At 46.2% G+C, this 18,226-nt stretch overlaps 1 protein-coding gene across 1 annotated transcript in view; it reads left to right on the plus strand.

Annotated features, from left to right (window-relative positions):
* Window positions 1-18,226, plus strand: part of PLCXD3 (phosphatidylinositol specific phospholipase C X domain containing 3) — an 87,808-nt gene that overhangs the window by 38,797 nt on the left and 30,785 nt on the right. Inside the window, exon 2 of the mRNA XM_021551431.2 lies at window positions 16,097-16,805. Within this exon, the coding sequence (XP_021407106.1) occupies window positions 16,097-16,805 (709 nt within the window). The remainder of the gene's footprint in view (window positions 1-16,096; window positions 16,806-18,226) is intronic.

Raw genomic sequence — 18,226 nt, forward strand, 5'->3', positions numbered from 1 at the left:
TTGCTTCCCTTTGTGTGATTTCCAGCTGTGTTAATCTTACATTTGCCTGTGTAATACCTGCTTTGTTTAGAGCCTGCATTTGATTAACTAGTTATTCACTTAAAGGTGAGCTTTTAGGAAATGTAATCTGGGACACTTTGCACCATGCTGCCTTCTGAGCGCTGGGCTGCATGAAGCCTCAAAGGAAATCTGTCAGAAGTTGGTTTGCCTGGGAAAGTGGGATGCTCTCTGCACTTGGCAGTGTCTCAGAAAAAGTTACTTAATCTCATCCTACACAAACAATTACAGGACAGTAAGTAAGGGGGGAAACTCTGAGGAGGGCAGCATGTGCTAAACTTCTGTTACAGAACAGTTTCTTTAAAAAACTGAACTTGTGATGGCCTTGGTTATAAAGGTGCTCATACTGTTTGGAGAGCTAGAAATATAATTACAGCTTGGGTTTTTTTATTTCCTTACTTTTCAGCACAGTATTGAGGATTTGAAAAGTAGAATTGACTGATACAGTGTTCTAAAAGAAACAGGAGATGGTCTTTGTGTTGGCAGGAGGGACCTTTGAGAAATTGCATGTGGGTACTTTTCTATATACCAAACATATTAGTATGAATTGAATAATGAGTAATCTAATCAGATTTGTAGCCAAGCTTGTCTGTCATACTGTGATAATTATTAGCTACCCAGGGCCTTAATACTAAGCAGATCCCTCCCCACCTCCCAACCTGTTTCATTTTTTAGAAGTGAGTTCTTTATAGGAGAGAAGCAGTGCTTAGGCAAGGCACTGATCTTGGCTCAATTCAGTGACCAGAAACACTTCCCAGTGCAGGCACCACTATATTCCATGAGCAGCTTCTTAACAGCTTCAAATGGTAACATCTTTGGCCTGAGTGAGGAGCAGTTCATCATGGTCATGGAATACTGGGAATATCAACAGCAGCAGCCTCCCCGTGGAAGCAATTATAGCCATGTTCAAGAGTACAAACCAAATTGATTCTCAGGAGTGTTTCACAGGTGATAAGGTCATGTAAGAGGAACAAGAGCAAGTAATTATTTAAAATCCTTTCTTGTTGCACGAATATTTTCTTTTTTTATATGGAGGACAAAACAAAGTCATTCCATGTCTGAAAGTTGGTCATTAGATATGGAATGCCATTTCGAGACTGATGACCTACCAGTTCTGTTTCTTCCTGGCTAAGGAGCTGCTTCAGCAAGGTGGTATTTTGGAGAAGTCTTCAATGATCTCTTGTCAAATTTGCATATTTATTTGATTTCACTTGGGAGAAGGGAGGATTGGACCAGATGATCTCAGAGGTCTCTTCCAAACTCACCTGTTCTGTGAATCCCTGAAAATAAACTCTCTGTTCTGTACTGTACTGAACAAGAAGCGGATGCTTTGTGCTGGGTTCTGCATGTTTTGTATGTGCAGTTCTAGGCTGTGTCCTAGATCAGTCCAGTAGCTGGTGAATCTGTTGAAGTTGTGCTCAGACATTTGATGTGGACTAAGGGGCTCCAGCTGAGATGCTTTGGCTGGGAAATGTTGAGTTCCACTCATGGTGGTGGTAGTACCATTAGAGACCCAGACAGAGGTTGCAAAATATAATAGAAAGTAATTCTGCTCACCCTTGCAAGCCAACCATGTTAAAGTGTTTGCATGGTCGTTAGTGCACTCCTGCCTGTTTTTTAGATTGTCCGTTTTGTCTGCAGGACAGTCTCAATAAAGCAGCACAGTCCAAACTCCCAGTGATGTATGCCCAGGCACAGGACTAGGGTTGAAGTTGCCTTGATATGCAGTTCCAGTGGCTGGTCCAGAACTCACCTGGTGCTGAAGAGAATATGCAGGAAGAGTTGGAGGGAGATTCCTTCTGGGAAGCTATGGGGCAAGAAGGAAGCAAACCTTTCCTTTCCTCGCTGTTTCACACATTGTAACCAACATCTTCAAGGCAGAATGAGGTACAAGTACAAGAAGAGTGCAATTTCTTGGAGTACATGAGCATATATATATATATGTCTATGTAGTATGTACATGTACAGGTATGTCAATTTTTAATGTTTTGCAAGTATTCCCATTCTCAGGATTTATTCAGTATCTGGATTTTTGCTTTATGAGAGGTAGTGTGTACCTATCTTCCCACGCCTTTAGATTGTGGACTCCTTAGTGTCAACATGTGACTAAGCCCTGTGACCTTCAGTTTGGGTTAGGGACACACAGCTGGTGATGAATACTGGAAGAGCAACTAGAAAGTGAGGCAGTTACTTGTGGGGACACTTGGACACTGGACAATCTATAATCCCTCTGTTTCTCCCAGTTTTGATTTTGTTTTCCTGTGTTGTGTTTTTATAAAACAAAGCCGATATCACTCAAGCAGTTTGCATGCTAAAGGGAACTAGACTGTTTAGTCTGAATAACATTGCTCTTGGTAGCACATTTTGACTTCCTGAGGTGTGCTGTGGCTTTGATGAAGAGAGCAGCGCACAGCCATCTGAAAAAGAAGGCAAAACACAATATTGAGTTGCATTAACTCTAGTGCTTATGACTAGGCTTTGCTGTTCCTTGAAGTGGCAGCACAACTAGCTGACAATTCATAGGGCTTCTCCCTTGACTGATTGATTTTTAAGGTCAAAAAGACAAGGAGAACAGACCAAATGAGATTGCAAGAACATTTGCATTGAACTCCTGTGTACCCGAGGTCATGGACTTTGTCCTAGCTGTTCTCTACACCATCCAAGAAACATGTTAGTCGGTCACTGCTGTCAGTCACTATAGAGCCTTCATTGATAAGGTCTTTAAAGAAATTATGAGACGCTGCATGTGACATTTCAGCAGTAGTCACAAATGGATGACATCTCCTAAATACAGAAAGACAACAGGTAAAGCTTTTAATGACACCCAAAGCACTAGTAAATCATTCCACTTCCAAAAGCTATTGGATAACTCCTAGCATAGAGACAAGATATCCATGGAAGAAGAGAAGAGAGCAAAACAAGCTAAAACCTGTGAACTGTTGCTTCGACTTGTTTGTGTTTTTTTTCTCATACTTGTGCATCATCAGTGTATGATTGCTGCTGTTGGAAGCATATTGCTCAGTGCTGTTCAATTCTAGGTGCTATTTATAAGGCTGTATTTACCAAGGGATGGCCAGAGATGACAGGGAAGCAAGGAAAGGCATGGCAAAGTTCAGCTACACTTGTTGGCTTTGTGAATGATATATTTAAGCTTAGCCACCAAAAATAGTAGATTTGCCATGCCTCTGTGTAAATCTCCAAGAGACTGAAGAAACAATTCTGAACTAAAATGTATTCTCCCTTAGGGACTTCTTTCAGTACCAAGCACCAATTACTTTTTAAATGAGGGGATTAGCCTTCCAGGGAAGCCGTAAATATGTCCATATGAGCAGTAGTGGGTTAAATATTCCAAATTGCCCTATTACAGGAATCCAGTAAAAAAAACAGCAGGCTGGTCTCCCTAGTAAAAATACTGGCAGGTATTTTCTAGCAATCTAAGTGATACTGCACAATTTATTCTTTAATATCTAGCTTATGAAAATATAGTATCTCAGTTGTTGAAACTGGCCACTTCTGTTCTTTGAGTCATGGCTGGTGTAGACATTTTAATTGCCTCTTGATAATTTCTTGTAGAATAATGGAATTGTTTGAGTTGGAAATAATTTTAAAGATCATTTATTCTAACCCCTTTGCTGAGGACCAGATTACAAATACTATCCAGCACTTGGCCTTGAACACCTTCAGGAGTGGGGTATCCACAAGTTCCTTGGGCAACCTGATCCGGTGCCTCACTGCCTTCTGAGTAACACTGCCCTCGTCTTGACATCTAATCTAAATTTCTCCTCTTTTAGTTTAAAACTGTTCCTTCTTGTCCTATGTCTTTTCAAGTGAAAACTTGCTCTTCCTCTTCTAAAAAAGACCTCTTTAGGTACTGGAAAGATGCTATTCAGCAGCTTTCTGTTCTCCAAGCTTAACAACTTTCTCAGCCCATCGTCAGAGGAGAAGTGCTTCAGCCCTTTCATCATCTTCATGATCAAAGGTGCTGCTCTGGACTCAACCCAGCAAGTCCCTGTCCTCCCTGTGCTGGGAGCCCAGGGCTGGATACAGTTCTCCAGATGGGTCTCAGCAGAGCAGAGCAGAGGGGCAGAATCCCCTCCCTCCCCTGCTGCCCACGGGGCTCTGGATGCAGCCCAGGACACGTTTGGCTCTCTGGGCTGTGAGTGCCATGGCCGGGCCATGTGCAGCCTCTCACCCACAGCTGCCGCGCTCCCGCCCCAGATCCCTGATCTCAGCCCCGGCTAGCTCTCGTCCTGGGGCGAGGGCGGGCGATTGAGGCACCCTCCGCTGGTCCCAGCTGGGCTTTGGAGAGTGCCTTTGTGGGTTCCGGGTAGCGCTGGCACGCCTCATGGTGGTAAATGAAGAGCGGATCCTGTTGGGGGCTAAGTCCAAGTTTATTATAGCCCAACGGGGCCAAATATTCCAGAACGGTGCCTGCCAACAGGAACAAGCACAAGGTGCTTGCACCGGCTTATAAACTGTAAGGGAGGGGAAGACCGGTAACCAATGGGGATAGGGGTAGGGAGTGGCCCCGGGATGGGGTGATACAACGTGGTCTAATGGGGGAAGGATATGAGAGGGGCCCCAGGCCCTCGCCCAATCACCCGGTGCCCAAGGTGGAAGCTTCTGGATGGATGGGAAGGGACACCGAGTGACAGACAAGGCACCAGGGAGGGGTAAAGGGAAGGACTGTGCCTCTTCCAGGGTGATGGATAGATACTGGAAAGGTGGGAAGGGAGGACAAGGCGGGAAAACTGGGGATAAACCAAGTTGTACATGGGGGTACAAAGGAATAAACCAATACATAATACAGGGATAATAAAACATAGAAATAACGCAACTCCACATCTCCTCCTTTTTTGTTTAAAAAGAAAGAGAGGGGAAGAGGGTAAAATAAGTATTTAAACAGGGGCTTCACAGTCTCTGCGCTCATTTTGAAACCAGATGTTTCCTTCTTCTGGAAATTCTTCTTCTTGGAACCCTTCCTTGTTCAAGGGTTCCAGTTCATCACTACACTAAAGCCTATAATAAACACAATGAGTCCCAGCAGCAGCAAAAGTCCTGTTTTTTTAGAAAACAACTGAAATATAAATTAATATTCGAGGTAGGGGAGGTCCAACTCAAAGGGGAACAGAGAATCCCAGGAGCCAGAGAGGGAAGAGGGGGGATCAGGTGAGGGGGACCTTCTCCGCCGTCTGAGGGCGGCATGCCTAACCTGAGGACTGTCCGGTTCTCTCTTCTTGGTCTTAGGGACGTATGGTCTGACGAATTTGGAAGGGACCCATCTCAGGCCTGAGGGCGTGGATACGCAAGCGTACCCCCGTCCCCAGGTGACCAAGTTATAGGGTCCCTCCTGCCGCCAGGTCTCAGGGTCTTTAATGAGAACCGGCGGCTTCTCCCTGACCTTGCTTGGCTCATATGAATTGAAGTGCCTTGCGATGGGGGGGTTGAGGCACTCAAAGGAACAGTTTAGAAAATTTAGTGTAAAAAGGGCCCGCGCCAACTGAACCTGGGGGGACTCATTTTTTGATGACGATTGTTGTTGTTTAAGCATTCTTTTGATGCTTTGATGAGTCCGTTCCACCACGGCTTGACCTGATGGGGAATAGGCGATGCCAGTTTTATGTTCTATTCCCCATTGCTGTAGGAAGCCTGCGAATTCCTTGGATTTGTACCCGGGGGCATTGTCTGTTTTTATCAATTTTGGGACACCCAGCATGGAGAAGGCTTGTATCAGGTGTTTCTCCACGTCCTTGGCCTTCTCCCCCGTGTGGGCAGAGGCAAAAACTGCTCCAGAGAAGGTGTCCACGGAGACATGGACGTACTTCATCCTCCCGAAGGAGGGGACATGAGTAACGTCCATCTGCCACACCTCACAGGACCTCAGACCCCTGGGATTAGCCCCTGCGCTCACCGATGGTAGGGGGAGCGACTTACAGGACGGGCATGTGGCCACAATGGCCTTGGCCTGGTCCCGGGTTAGATGGAACTGCTGGACCAGACCAGGCGCATTCTGGTGGTAAAGCTGGTGGCTTATTTTGGCTTGCTGGAACTTGTCTGGGAGCGGCGCCAGCTGTGCGGGGGCGGCAGCGAGGGAATCAGCACGCCGATTGCCCTCGGCCAAGAACCCCGGTAGGTCGGTGTGTGACCTGATACGCATCACATAAAATGGTTGCTCTCGGTGGGAGACTAGCCTTATCAGCTTTGAGAGCAACCTGTTGAGGGCATCGTTGGAGACACCTTGCAGGATTGCATCCTGTGCTCTAGACACTACACCCGCTACATAGGCCGAATCGGTGACCAAATTGAAAGGTTCAAAGAACCGCTCAAAAGCTCTAACGACTACGGCCAACTCAGCTACTTGAGGGGATCCTTCCACCTCAACAACATCCGCCTCCCACCGCTGAGTTTGAGGATCTTTCCAAGTCACTACTGACTTGTGGGACCCTCCGGACGCGTCCGTAAAAACTGTTAGAGCCTTTAAGGGTTTTTTGCTCTGAATCTGTTTCGTTGACAAAGTGAATTGTATTTCCGAATTGAAAATTTTGTGGGCCGGTCTCAAAACGGAAATTTTTCCGGTGTAGCTGTCTAGTGCAAACTGCAATGATTCGTTTTCTTGCAGCAGGTGTTCCAACATTGCCTTTGTGAATTGGCCTGATTTCAATTTCAAAGGGATGTGGATGTACTCAAAGTCAGACCCCGCCAGCTCCCGAATCCGCGTTCTCGCTTTGCGGATTAGCTCTGCCACCAGCTCTTGTGGCAGTGTCATTCTTTCGGATCATGAATGACTCAGGAATACCCACTCTATGATGGAGAGTGGGTCCCTTTTGTCCTGATCCTTGCCCTTTCCTAGGGGGTCTGCCTATTGAAAGATGACACCGTGGAGGTGTGGCAGTCTGCCCAATATGATGAATCTGAAGGGCAGGCCCGGATCGTACCTGTGGGCCTGCCTGGCAGACATTGCCTCCTGAACCTTCTGCAAAGCAGCCTTGGCCTCTGGGGTGAGTTCCCTGGGAGAACTAGGCTCTTCCCCCCGCTTCAATAAATTGAAAAGAGGGGCTAGGTCTTCGTTGTTAATACCTAACCAGGGTCTCACCCAGTTTAAAGACCCACACAGCTGCTGCACGTCGGCTAGAGTCCTAATTGAATTTTTTATGGCCAGTTTCTGCGGAACAATGGTCCGCTTGTTTATTTCCAAACCCAGGTACTTCCAAGGTGGCATCCTTTGAATCTTGTCTTCTCGCAACTCAAACCCTACAGCAACCAACGCACTGGTTGTCAGTTCAAGCGCGTGAGTAAGTAAATCGCCGTTGGGGGCACAAATAAGAATATCATCCATATAGTGCTGGATGATCACGCCCTCGGTGGCTGCACGCACAGGGGACAGCAATGAAGAGACGTACCACTGGCAGATAATAGGGCTGTTTTTTATGCTTTGGGGGAGACATTTCCAGTGGTATCTCTCCATTGGGGCTTCTCGATTGATGGAAGGAACCGAGAAGGCGAACCGTGGTGCGTCATCAGGGTGTAGGGGAATTTGAAAGAAACAATTCTTGATGTCAATTACAGCCAATTCCCAATTTTCTGGTAACATCGTGGGGGACGGCATCCCTGGCTGGAGAGGACCCATGTCTTCAATTACACTGTTGATGGCACAGAGGTCGTGGAGGAGGCGCCACTCGTCTTTGCCAGGTTTTTTCAAGACAAAGACGGGGGAATTCCAGGGAGATGTTGTTTCCTGGATATTCCCTTTGGCGAGTTGCTCCTTCACGAGCTTTCGAAGCGCTTTTAATTTTTGTTTATTGAGCGGCCACTGCTCTACCCACACTGGTGTGTCTGTAAGCCAATTAAGTTTTCGGGTAGGACGCTCCTCAGTGATCGCTGCCCAAAAAACCTGAGGGGTCGGGATGTCAATTGTGACCCCCCACTGGGCCATCAGGTCTCTCCCCCACAAGGGTTCCGTGTAATCTAATACGAATGGGTGTAAATAGGCCGATTGCCCATTCGGCCCCTCAAATTTTACGATGTGTTTTGATTGTTTAGCCAATTGAGAACCCCCTACGCCTTGAATTTTTCCCGCCACGTTTTGCAATTCCCAGCGTGCCGGCCAATCCCGTGAAGGAATGACTGTCACGTCTGCCCCTGTATCCAGGAGACCGCTTAGGTGTTTGCACTCCCCATCCTTCTGCATGTAGCAGGACAGTTTTGGCCTTTCCTTCCCTATGACCTGGGCCTGGCACACCTGATAACTCTTCTTTGCTGATTTCTTCCATAGATCCTCAGGGTGTGCCGGAGGCCCAGGTACTGGAATAGCTTGGGCGATGACTTGGCCCTTGGGAAGGAAGACCGGAGGATGGGAGCAGTGCAGCCACACCACTAATTGCTCAGTGTTCTTGGATGTCAGGGATGGTGCAATTGTGACTTCGAGAGGCGTGAACTTTGTGTCCCCAAGAACGATGTACTTACTGTGGAGGTTCCTCCAGGTTCCTGGGTTCTCGGTGTCGACGGCGATGGAATGCCAGTCACTGTCCCTTAGATATAGAGCCTCGGTCAGGGCCAACCTATATGGGGAGAAATCAGATACGATGTTAAGTATTGGCTTGGGCTGGTTCGGGTCTTGACCCAGCCAAGCAGTGGATATGAAATCCACGTCCTCCCTCATATAGGCTGGTTCGTCAGCCATAGTCTGATGTGTCCAGTCTGGTGAAATGTCCTCAGGTGGGCATTGCAGGTGTTTGTCCCTCCCCTCCTCTGGTGTTATATAGCCCACCATATTTATGTCCTCGCGCAGGGAGGGACTGCGCTGATGACTCAGTTTTTTTGTTTTCCCCCAGGGTTGGGGGCACTCCTCCCCTGATGTTGCTGCTTAAACTTAAAAAACTCGTCCCTCAGCGGGCATTGGGAAGCCCAATGTCCCTTCTGCCTACACAAATTGCAAGCCTGATGTTGCGGGTTACTCCTCGGGGGTGCTCCTGTGGGGTGGCGGTCCGGAGAAGGGGTGGTTGGTGGTGTCATGGCTGCAGCAAAAGCCACTCTCCTTGTTGGTGGTTTAGGAGTCCTTGGAATGTCCTTAGCAGGAACCGTCACCTTCCTCGCACAGACTTGCAGCATGCTTTGAAGGGTAGGCTCAGGGTCCACGGGCAGACTGAGGATTGCTTGCCGGCACGCGTCGTTGGCGTTCTGCCTCGCCACCGTGGCAAGCATCCCCTCTCTTAGCCTCTCGTCCGGGACCTGAGCCTCCATCGCGTGGTGCAAGCGATCCACGAACGCGACAAAAGGTTCTAGGGGTTCCTGCTTTAGGGACAAGAAGTTAATAGCCGTACCGCTGGGTCTTAACTTAAAAAACCCCTTCTCTGCCGCCCTGGTGCCGACCTGCAGCGCCTCTCGAGGTATTTTTTCTGCCTGCTTGGTCCCCATTTTCCAATCCCCCTCCCCGCACAAGTGGTCTAACGATATTACAGCCCCATCCTCATCCCTAGAGCTATCTGCATTGGCCCAGAGGTCAGGTAACACCTCCCTGATCTCCCGCTTCCATTCGGACTCCCAGATTAAAAATTCTCCATGGGTGATAAGGCAGGAGAAGAGAGTCTGAATGTCCGCAGGGACATATTCGTTGGAGGAGAGGGTTGCCTTCAATAAGCCTCTAAAATATTCGCTTTCCCTACCGAATTCTTTCTGGGCCTTGCAGAGCTCTTTGATGGTCTGCTGGGGGATGGGGGACCACTGTGCAAGGGGCCCACCCGCCTGCCGCAGGGTACAGGTGACAGGTGCGGCCGAAAAGGCAGGTAGGGACTGGGGTGGATCGGGGTTCCCACACTCCCCCCCTCCGGAACCGAAAGCGTGGGAAGTGGAAGTGGGGTCGTGGGAACCAGGGGACGAGGCGTGGTCTGGAGCAGGGGGAGTGGTATGGTGGGGACTCCCCTCCCCGGGGGTGGAGCTGAGGGGTGGGGTGTTGAATAATTCAAGGCAGGAGGAGTCTGCAGGGGGTGGAGGAGGGAGATGGGCGGAGAAGTCGTGGGACTGGAAAGGGTTGGTCTGCCGGAAGGGGTTTTGGGAGGAGGGAGGATAGGGATCATGGGAAGAAGAAGCACAAGTGGCGGGAAAAGCCATGTGGCGTCCACCATCTTGTGTCCTGGGGAAGGGGGAAGAAGGGAAGCCATTTTGTGGGGTTTGGGGATGGTGGATGGGGGATGAGGGATCTTCGGGGGTCTGGAACAATTTAAAACGAACAGAGTTTCCACGGGACGGGGCTGTACAGCACGGGGAAGAAGGGGAACAGGTAGAAGCAGAGACAGTGCCTGCACCGTCCTGCGGGGAGTCAAGGATATTCTCAGAGGGGCCAGAATCTGCCTGCGGGCAACGCCGGGATGCCTGTCTGATAATACCCGACTTCGGGAGAGAGGGAGAGGGAAGCGGAGTAGGGTTATTCGAACTAACAGCCGAACTGGGGATCGGTTTGTTTGCGGCTGGCTGTGGCAGACTTTCGTAATGATTTTTAATAATATCCTGAATTTGGAGAGCCAAATGGGTGAATTTGGAGAGAGAGAGATCCGACTGCTGCAGGATCTCTCTCCCTACCTGGTCCCAAAAGGGCACTTGGTATAATTTAGCTGCCGAAATGTCCGGGAAGGTTTGCGACAGCCACCGGACAAACTGTTTAACTTGTGATTTTTTAACCTTTATACCCCCTGCTAAAAGGATGCCCACAACCTGGGAATAGACGCTCTTCTGCGGCACTGACAGCCTTGCACCCATGCTGTCTGATGTTAAAAGGTGCCGCAAAGTTTACAATTGGGGAAACGAAAACGAAAAACAGAAGACCGCCCCACCTGCTCTTTCCCAAGTCCTTATAGCTTCCCGCCCGGGAAGGGAAGCACCAGAAGCTCGCGAGGGAGCACCGAAAACAGGGATCTTTTCCCCGAATCCCAGGGAGAAAGAAACCCACCAAAAAGGGACAAACCCCCAACCAAAAAGGACAGGGAAAGTGCCAGGGACCCCTATACCAACCGGGGGGTCCGGGAGGGTAGGGAAGAAATGAAAAGCCCAATCATAAAACCTCACCACGAGAGGACCGATTCCGGCGGTGCGTTCTGGAGCTGCCGGTCCTGTCCCCGGGAGCCCCACCCACTAAAACGTGGGTCTGCTCCTGCCGGGGTAGCTGACGGCCAGGAGGACGAGTCTTCGGGTCTGCGCGACCCTAAAAATCCTCAGACGAGGGGTCCAACGCCACGGAAAGGGCCTCTCGTTGGGCGCCAGCTGCCGCGCTCCCACCCCAGATCCCTGATCTCAGCCCTGGCTAGCTCTCGTCCTGGGGCGAGGGCGGGCGATTGAGGCACCCTCCGCTGGTCCCAGCTGGGCTTTGGAGAGTGCCTTTGTGGGTTCCGGGTAGCGCTGGCACGCCTCGTGGTGGTAAATGAAGAGCGGATCCTGTTGGGGGCTAAGTCCAAGTTTATTGTAGCCCAACGGGGCCAAATATTCCAGAACGGTGCCAGCCAACAGGAACGAGCACAAGGTGCTTGCACCGGCTTATAAACTGTAAGGGAGGGGAAGACCGGTAACCAATGGGGATAGGGGTAGGGAGTGGCTCCGGGATGGGGTGATACAAAGTGGTCTAATGGGGGAAGGATATGAGAGGGGCCCCAGGCCCTCGCCCAATCACCCGGTGCCCTGAGTAGAAGCTTCTGGATGGATGGGAAGGGACACCGAGTGACAGACAAGGCACCAGGGAGGGGTAAAGGGAAGGACTGTGCCTCTTCCAGGGTGATGGATAGATACTGGAAAGGCGGGAAGGGAGGACAAGGCGGGAAAACTAGGGATAAACCAAGTTGTACATGGGGGTACAAAGGAATAAACCAATACATAATACAGGGATAATAAAACATACAAATAACACAACTCCACACACAGCACCCCCAAGCCCTTCTGGGCAGGGCTGCTCTGGGTCTGCTCATGCCCAGCCTGGGCTGGTGCCAGGGGTTATTCCTACCTGGGTGCAGCACCAGCACCTGGCCTTGTTAAACCTCTTCAGATTCTCATAGGTTGCTTCACAGACTTGTCCAGGTCTCTCTGAATGGCACCCCATCTTTCAGGTCTCCTGCCCTGTTCTGTAGTGAATCAGCTTTCTCTGTGTTTTCCTTTGTTATTGATATATCAGCAGAAGCTGTCTGTTGCCTTTCTCATCCCTTGCAGATTTCCCTTCCCAGCTGTGCCCTTCCTAACTCCCTCTGTGCATTTGTCGTCTGTACCTCCCTGGCAACCTGTCCTTGCTAAAACCTTCTGTAAAGGCTTTTTAAGTTAGATGCCACTCAGAAGTTACTCCTTCAGCCAAACTTGCCTCATGCCTTACCTCCTTGTTTCTTCACACTCTGTTCATATGCTTCAGAGAAGTTGCTTTCAAAGCTCAGCCCTTTCTGCTGAGTCTCTTGGCATTTAAGGTAATTGAGTTCTTCCAGGCTACCACTTGCCAATTTCCTGGACAAGCCGAGACCATTGCTCTGAAATCCAGGATCTTTATTCTGCTTTTTGGCTTCATTGCTTTCCTGAGTATTTCATATTCTTATTTCTCCTCGTAGTCACTCAGTCTAGGGCTGTCGTCAGCCTTTATGTCCATATCCATTTCTTCCTTAATTCATACAACATCCAGCAGAGCAGCTTCACTACTTAAAGGGCTACCTGCAGAAAAAATAAGTCTCTGATGCTCTCTGAATTTCCTGCACTCTGCTGTTTTTCTCTGCAAATGTCTCAAAATTCCCCCATGAAAACATGTAATTATGAAGTTTCTTCTAGTTGTTTAAAGGCTTCCTCTTCTTGACTGGGCAGTCTATAGTGTGTGCACACCATGTTAACCCCTTGTTTGCTACCCCCATCATGCTGATCCATGAGCCTTCATTCTTGACTTCTTGGATATGGTGGGTTGTTGAAATAGTGGGAAAACAGAGTGCCATATTTTAAGAAAATTTTAGACACAAAGTACTGGTGAGATAATATGTTTGCACACAAGAGGAATATAATTTGTTCCCTGAATGACTTGGGACGAGTAATTTCCTCTCTTTGGTTCTCCAGGTCTCAGACTGTGAAGTCTCTGTGGTACAGACCTATCATAACAGAGACAGATGATGTGCAAGAATTGCCACCTTCCAAAGATTGCAGGCATCATTGCATTTGTTTTCCTAAATGTAACTTGCATCCTCTCTTCATGGAGACTGAAGTTTGGTGATACAGAGAACCTGCAAGAATATTTTCCAGTGAAAATATAGGAGGGGAATGTCCCTATGCACAAAACAAATATTTGGAAGGAAATGTGGTTGCCAAAAGAATATTTGTACAGAATTCCCTCATTACCAGGAATATGGTAATTTTGGGCATGACAGTGGAAAAGGTCATACCCTAAGTTTCTCTGCTAAGTGTAAGGATTTTGAATTTCTGTGAGTTACACAAGTAAGCTGTCTGAGACAACAGGACAGGATTAAGGCAAAAGGAAATGTAGCTAAGTGCATCATGGAAATTAATATTTAATTGACCTGTTCAAAGTATTTATAATATGGAAAGACAAAATATTTGCTGTATTTTTTGTTCAGAAAGAATCTTTACATACGTTTGAACAGCTGACCTCTGCTTTATTTCATGTCAACCAAGTTAAGCCTTATTTTCTTTTTGTATTATGCTATGGGTCTTCCTTCTTTGGGTTACAAAACATGATAATTCTCCGAGCACTGTGCAGTTTTCTTATTATCATCCACATAGGAATACCTATATTTAGGCTCAAATATGTGCACAAAGACTTTGATGAGGAAAAAAATATTTCTCTGACCTCTCTACTTGCAGTGTTAAGGTGTTTCTAACTGTGGTGTTGATACACACACACACACACACACACACACACACACACACACACACTTCTCTGTGTTTTTCATTACCAGTAGTTAAAAACTACCTGTTGACAGGTTGCTCACGTTAGTTTTCTGCTGTGAGAATTGTGCTGCCTTGCTTGACTAAAATAGTTTTAAGAAGTATTTTAAACCAATATGTGCCTACTGGCACTGCTGTAGTCATGTTTAGCTACTACCTTTTCTGCAACTTCAGGTTGCCTGTGTCTGCATATCAGAAGATAAAAGACAAATTATTTTCTTAGTCTTAATACCATTTTAAGCCTACTGCTCTAATCAGTTGACCAGGTAGCTAACCTGGCATAAAACCCTACCAAAATAAAATGGGCTTCAATGGACAAAGCAGGGGTTTGCAAAATCCATCCCTTCCTAATATCAGTAGCTGTGCCTTGTTTTAAACAAGACAAGATTTACTTTGATTTCTAGATTAGTGCAGGTTACACTGAGCAGAACATTTAATGCATCTCATTGATTTTCCCTGTAATACTGTTGATACACAGGTCACTGCTCTAATAATTTGTTTTACCATTAGAATTCTGTATGCAGATCTAGTCCCCAAGGATATCAGTGTGTAACCAGATACTGTGTGATCTAATCAGGTACTGCAAGAAATATATTATTACTTCAGCATCTAGCAGTAGAAAGCTTCATCAAAATGGAAAAGTTGTCTAATATTTACAGCAAAATGAAGTTCAAAGAGATAACCATGAGAAGCAGGTGTGTACAAAATTTAAAGACATTTCTCAGATTAAACAAAGCCAAATCCAATCCAGATTCTAGGATGATTTGTCGTGACTCTATTTGTTATTAAAGAAGAAAATGTTATAGCTGCTGCTTCAGTTTATAGGGTTTATTCCAGTTCAGGTAAAGTAGCATCACTCTCTGATGACTGACTAGCAGAATTTCATTAATGTGATACTTACTTGCTACAGCATGTGTGCTTTGGAAAGAAATCTTGAAAAGCACCTGCAAAAGCATTGGTGACAGACAAGACCAGTGCTCTGAACTCATTTTGATGTAGGATTTGGATCTCTGAGCACCTAATACTGCAGTCCATTTCCAGAATACAAGTCCTGCTTACCTTGAAGGAATTTTGCAAGCATTGTGTCACAGACTGAGCATCAGACTTGTTTGCCACTGCGAGTCTGACTAGAAGCATCTACGGCTGGAATAGCAGAAGTGTGGCTCTGCCAGCAGCTGGACAGTGTTTCTGTGTAAACTGCCAGGTGCAAACACGAGGTGTTCAGCAGGGTAGTGGTTGAGAAGGTGAAAAGCATCTCTTAGAGTCAGCTCATCTCTCCATAAAACTGCTTTCATGTCAATGTCTGAATGCTGAGCATTGTTAATTGTGGCTTTTGTTTTGAGATTGAGGGGTTTCACAAATGGACATACCTTGAGACACAGAATTCTGTATAGCAAAGTGTGTGGAATATGTACATATAGAGTAGAATATGTATTCAAATTTATATTGTAGAAAATGGTAATTCCTATACATAGGCTTGTTAAGTTTTACATCCCATTCCTCTGAAGAGCAGGCAGCAGTTTCTGAATTTTATCAGTGGCTCTATCTCTTGTACTTATTTAGCAAAGGATAGTAAAGAATTTTCAAAGTAAATTTAAGAAGGAAAAAAGCATTCAATAACCTTGTGGATGGCCAGATGAAACTTGAAATTAAGATAGAAAGGTTATGTTCCTTGTCATTTTTCCAACTCTTATTTTATCGGGATATAAAGGTGTGTGTGAAAGGATGTTGGTTTGTTTTGGCTTTTTCCTTCGGTTCTACAAACTAGACATTACATGATTCAGTCTGCAGGGCCAAACTCTCCTTGGATCAAGGGACTTATTATGTGTGACTAGCTTTGCTACCAGAATTGCTTTGATGTTTAGAGACCACTGGGTACATTGAGTCTAATGGCATAAGTAAGAGCTGGAAAAGAGTAACTGAGCATCCAGACAAGCAGTGAAACAGACTTTCTTTCAAGTTCCTACAATGTGTTGTTGGGGCAAATGCTCCAGACAAATGTACTGTTGTTGAGGGAAAGGGTGAGGGAGGTGGTTGGTGGGTGTTGGTACAGGTCAGAAAATTATTTTAATTGAGAAAAACTGACTAAAGGCTTTTAATATATTTTTATAATTTTTCTCTCTTGTGTTTTTAGGGTCTCATGACTCTTTTAGCTTCTACATTGATGAAGCCTCTCCAGTTGGGCCTGAGCAGCCGGAGACGGTCCAGAATTTTGTGTCAGTTTTTGGGACTGTGGCAAAAAAGCTGATGAGGAAGTGGTTGGCTACACAGACCATGAACTTCACCAGCCAGCTGGGGGCAGGTATACGGTATTTTGATCTCAGAATTTCCACCAAGCCCAGAGACCCAGATAATGAACTCTACTTCGCTCATGGTTTATTTAGTGCCAAAGTCAAGGAAGGTCTGGAGGAGATCAATGCATTTCTCATTGAGCATCCAAAAGAAGTGGTCTTCTTGGACTTCAATCATTTCTATGGGATGCAGAAATGCCATCATGAAAAACTTGTCCAGATGCTCAAAGACACATACGGAAACAAAATGTGTCCTGCTATATTTGCCCATGAAGTCAGCCTCCAGTACCTGTGGGAGAAGGAGCACCAAGTGCTAGTGTTCTACCACAGTCCAGTGGCTGTCGAGGTAGCCTTTCTGTGGCCAGGCCAGATGATGCCAGCTCCCTGGGCAAACACAACGGATACGGAAAAGTTGATTCAGTTCCTGCAGGCATCGATCACTGAACGAAGAAAGAAAGGCTCCTTTTTCATATCTCAAGTAGTGCTGACACCAAAGGCTAGTACAGTGGTGAAAGGGGTTGCAAGTGGTCTCAGAGAAACCATCACAGAAAGGTGAGTTTGTTACTTGGTAAGGTGTGCTGACTGTGCTGAATGTGTGTTGGTAGTACTGTTTTTCCAATTCCTTCTAAAGGCATTCTAGCAGATGCATTTCTTCCATGCTACTGTGGGCTAGTCAGAACTTGGCATAATCCTAAAATGTTTAAAGAGTAACACATTGAAGGACAAGCTTTTGCATCTTGAAAGAAAATCTGCCACTGAAGCATAATGAGATATTAGGAGACTGGCTTAACCTTCTTTTTTTTCTGAATGCAGGTTTTGCTAATTTGCTTTGTTTTCCAAATGTTGTTTCTTACCATAAGCATTGAATAGCATGTCTAGGATTTCCTTACTGAAAAATCTTATCTGTATGATCTAGACAAATTTACCTGTATGATCTAGATAATTTAAGTTTTTATTTGTGCATCAGGCTTCAGATATGGGATAAAAAAATTTGTTCTGGCTCATCAGCAAAGCCTGATGCTGCAGGATTTGCCGTTACACAGCTCAAAGATGCATGGTTTCTCTGTCTCTATACCATCACACATGGTATCAAAGACAGCAGGACACATTAGAGAGAATTTGACTCCCTAAAGTCTTTCTTCATTTATCATACAGGAAAGAGATGGCAGACCATCGTATAGCTTCTGTACATGGAATAGCTTGTTGACAGGCCATTAGTTGTTATGTTACAAAAAAAGACACCTATGCAAGACATGCATTATTTATACCATTCTGACTTTGATAAATCACAGCCAGTTTTGAGCTTAAAGGCATATATGTTCTTGACAACTTGGTAGGAAAACTGAAATTTAATGCCTAGACACAAGAGCTATTTTCTTTTTCTCCTTAAAAATAAAGAAGAGTTGCAGAGTGTAAAAAAAATTTACAATGGGGACCAGTGGCCTGCTAATGTTTTGCTCTCTGCATGGATGTGCATGTTACAGGAAGGTCTTTGTCTGCGTAGCTCCCTCTGTGAAATGAAAGATAGAGTGTCTGCAAAGAAAACATGCCTAATATTTGAGAAAGGTTGAGCTGTTTTTACAGCAGCTTTCCAAAGCAGCTCTTAACTTGAAAAATAGGTAAAAATTTTACCTGGCATTGCAAAACACTGACATGGAAGGTTTTATGAGCTGTGGAATATGGTCTAGAAATGCTTGTGCGACTGCACTTGCAGCTATTGGTATAGTCTTCATCTGTGTTTTAGGGTCTCCATTGGTCTGGGGAGTCTCCCTCACTCCTGAGTCTGAAGAGCACTTCTCTATACAGAAACACTCCTTTGTTGGTGGATTTTACTGATAAACATCTTGTTGTTATGGAACTTTTTCCTCTGGCAAACATCTTCCTGAGTGCTCTTTAGAACATGAAGTAGCACAGTAAGGAAACTAACAGGTTGTTCTTAAAGTTTGTTGTAACAATAAAATAGCCATCAAAAC

Source organism: Lonchura striata, chromosome Z (genome assembly GCF_046129695.1).
Source record: "Lonchura striata isolate bLonStr1 chromosome Z, bLonStr1.mat, whole genome shotgun sequence".
Lineage (NCBI taxonomy): Eukaryota > Metazoa > Chordata > Aves > Passeriformes > Estrildidae > Lonchura > Lonchura striata.